The 2,500-nt window shown below is 44.6% G+C and overlaps 1 protein-coding gene across 1 annotated transcript in view; it reads left to right on the plus strand.

Annotated features, from left to right (window-relative positions):
• Positions 1-148: 148 nt before the first annotated feature.
• Positions 149-2,500, plus strand: part of LOC139643148 (dedicator of cytokinesis protein 8-like) — a gene marked incomplete at its 5' end in the record, with an annotated part of 22,343 nt that continues 19,991 nt past the window's right edge. Inside the window, 3 exons of the mRNA XM_071518316.1 lie at positions 149-312; positions 562-713; positions 2,424-2,500. The exon at positions 2,424-2,500 is cut by the window's right edge and continues 106 nt beyond it. Of these exons, the coding sequence (XP_071374417.1) occupies positions 149-312; positions 562-713; positions 2,424-2,500 (393 nt within the window). The remainder of the gene's footprint in view (positions 313-561; positions 714-2,423) is intronic.

Consider the following 2,500-nt stretch of genomic DNA (forward strand, 5'->3'; position numbering starts at 1 on the left):
TGCACTTAGTGAACATATAGAGGATAGTCATCAATGCCACTGACAGCCCCCTGAACATAGACGCACACAGATTTCATTAACACCATTTTCTGTTTTTTTTGTGTGTGTGTGTGTGTGTGTGTGTGTGTATATATGTGTGTGTGTACAGGGGAAAGGTCCAGAGGAAGGCCATCAATGCCACCTACAGCCTGCTGTGTGCCCATGATCTAGACCATCGCTGTATCAAACCTGAGGTCAGAGCTAAGGTCGCTGCCCTCTACCTCCCCCTGGTGGGCATCATCATCGACTCCACCAACTACCTGGACTTCACTGGTACAGACCCACACACACACACACACATGCACACACACACACACACACAAATTACATACACATACACATACACATACATGCACACTCTCAAATCACACATGATGGATTTACACAGAAAAGTTGCAATACCTTATTAGTGATGATAGAAAGTGTAATAAGTCAGAGTCTGTATTTTTTACTTCCTGAAAGAAGCTGTTAAGCGGTTGTTTTACCCTGATTAACATATTTGACCCATGTTTGTCACCACAGTCGCCGACACGCGCAGCGGGAAAAACAAGACAGGCGGACCTGAGGACGACCTTGAAAATGTCCCACCTATCAATCAGTCTGTTGCCATGGCGATTGCCGGGAACCCCTTCAACACCCTGGGGAGGAGTGCGCTCGTTTCCATGGCATCCATGGTAAAACTCTCAAATCGTTTCTTATGGTTATGATGATAATAACAAACTACCGTAAGCCTTTGATTGCTTTTGAAAACTCAAAAGTGTGTGTGCATGTATGGGTCTGTGTGTGTGTGTGTGTGTGTGTGCACGCGCATGTATTTGTGCATGTGTGTGTTTGTATCCGTGAGTGCTCTGCCTCCTAACAGGTGAGCTGCTATGAAGGTAGATTGATTAGCTGTCAGAGCCACACACACACTTCATCCATCCAAACCATACACACACACAACCCCCAACCTCCCCCACCTTCACACTAACACACACACACACACACACACACACACACACACACACACACACACACACACACACACACACACACGTCTGCAGGAGATGGTTTATGGGCAGACATTGCCATCATAAGTGAACAGGGCCGTCCTGTCTGACAAACACATCCATCAAATGTAGCTACAGCAACAAGAGGCACTAAAACTGAACACTGCCATTCTCTTCCTACTTCTCTGCTTTTCTCCAACAGATGAATGTGTTCCCTGTATGTTGTTACATGAAATCGTGTTGTGGAAAAATTGATTTTCACACAACTGAGCCATTGCCCTGGTTTCCACCACAGATCCAAACACGGCTGCCTTAGTGCTTGTTCTTATTTACATCACTCAGTTTCCCTCCAAGCAAAATTTCTGTGACTCTTTTCTTCTTACCAGCAGAGATGACTTGTCACATGAGCTATAGTTTCAAATAAACAAATTGTGTTTTTGATTACACGTTACACGTATTTTGAGTTGGTTCTGGTAAGCTTCACTCACTCCCGGTGTGGAAAAAAGACCTGAAAACCAGGTTCTAGGTGGGACACCTAGAGCACTAGGAGGTTAATGGCTACATTTATCACAGCTGCCACACAGTGGAGCAGCAGTAGCCCTCCATAGTAGCGATCCATCATCAGACGAATGAAGGTAAATTAATCAGATTCCACATCTACACTAGATTTAACCCCTATTAAGATGGGATAGAGAACCATACTTCACTAAAGTCGCAGTGAAAGGGACTGGCGATTCTTGAGAATGATGCACTTGTTTGATGGGTTGGGTACACACAAGGTTTTATACAGCTCAATGAGTAGAGCAAGACACTGACAGGGTTATGGGTTTGTTTCCTAGTGGGGCCAGCCATGATAAATACACATGCACTCACGGTAGTGTATGGCACTTTGGATAAAAGCATCCACCAAATTGCATAAGCTATGTTATATATTGAGAGAGGGAAAGGAGGTGAGGTGTACATATGTGGATGCCGTTGTATGTGTTTGTCCCAGGATGTTTGAATTCTTTTTGACATGTACTGTATATACATTGGAATACCGTTTTATATCAGTTTGCACTTCTCTAATCTGGTGGATCAGTGGCCACCCTGGTTGCGCATACAGCAGATGCATGTTAGTATGTAAGTTTGTGTGTGTGTGTGTGTGTGTGTATGTGATAGAGAGAGAATGTGTGTGTGTATAGGGGTTTGGGAGGGGTTACTTTCTTTCATGTACTGTATCATTCTATTTCTCTCCTATCTGAACCCCATCAGTCTGGTAAATCAGTTACCGCCCAGGCAGGCCCAGATGTTTTGCGTATGTACTTCCCTGTGTGTGTGTAGGTGCTCTTGTTCTTCAGTAGTAGCTACATTATACCCTATTATAAATGTACGTCTCTCCTCTCCTCTTCACAGCAAGGTAAATCAGTAGCCACCCTTGCGGCAGACACCAGTCGCCACCTGTTGGTGTGTTTCCTGTGGGTGATGAAGAA

This window comes from Centroberyx affinis, unplaced genomic scaffold (genome assembly GCF_046629955.1).
Source record: "Centroberyx affinis isolate AG114_WGS23_722 - 3 ecotype Tasmania unplaced genomic scaffold, CSIRO-AGI_Caff_v1 ptg000563l_1, whole genome shotgun sequence".
NCBI classification, from domain to species: domain Eukaryota; kingdom Metazoa; phylum Chordata; class Actinopteri; order Beryciformes; family Berycidae; genus Centroberyx; species Centroberyx affinis.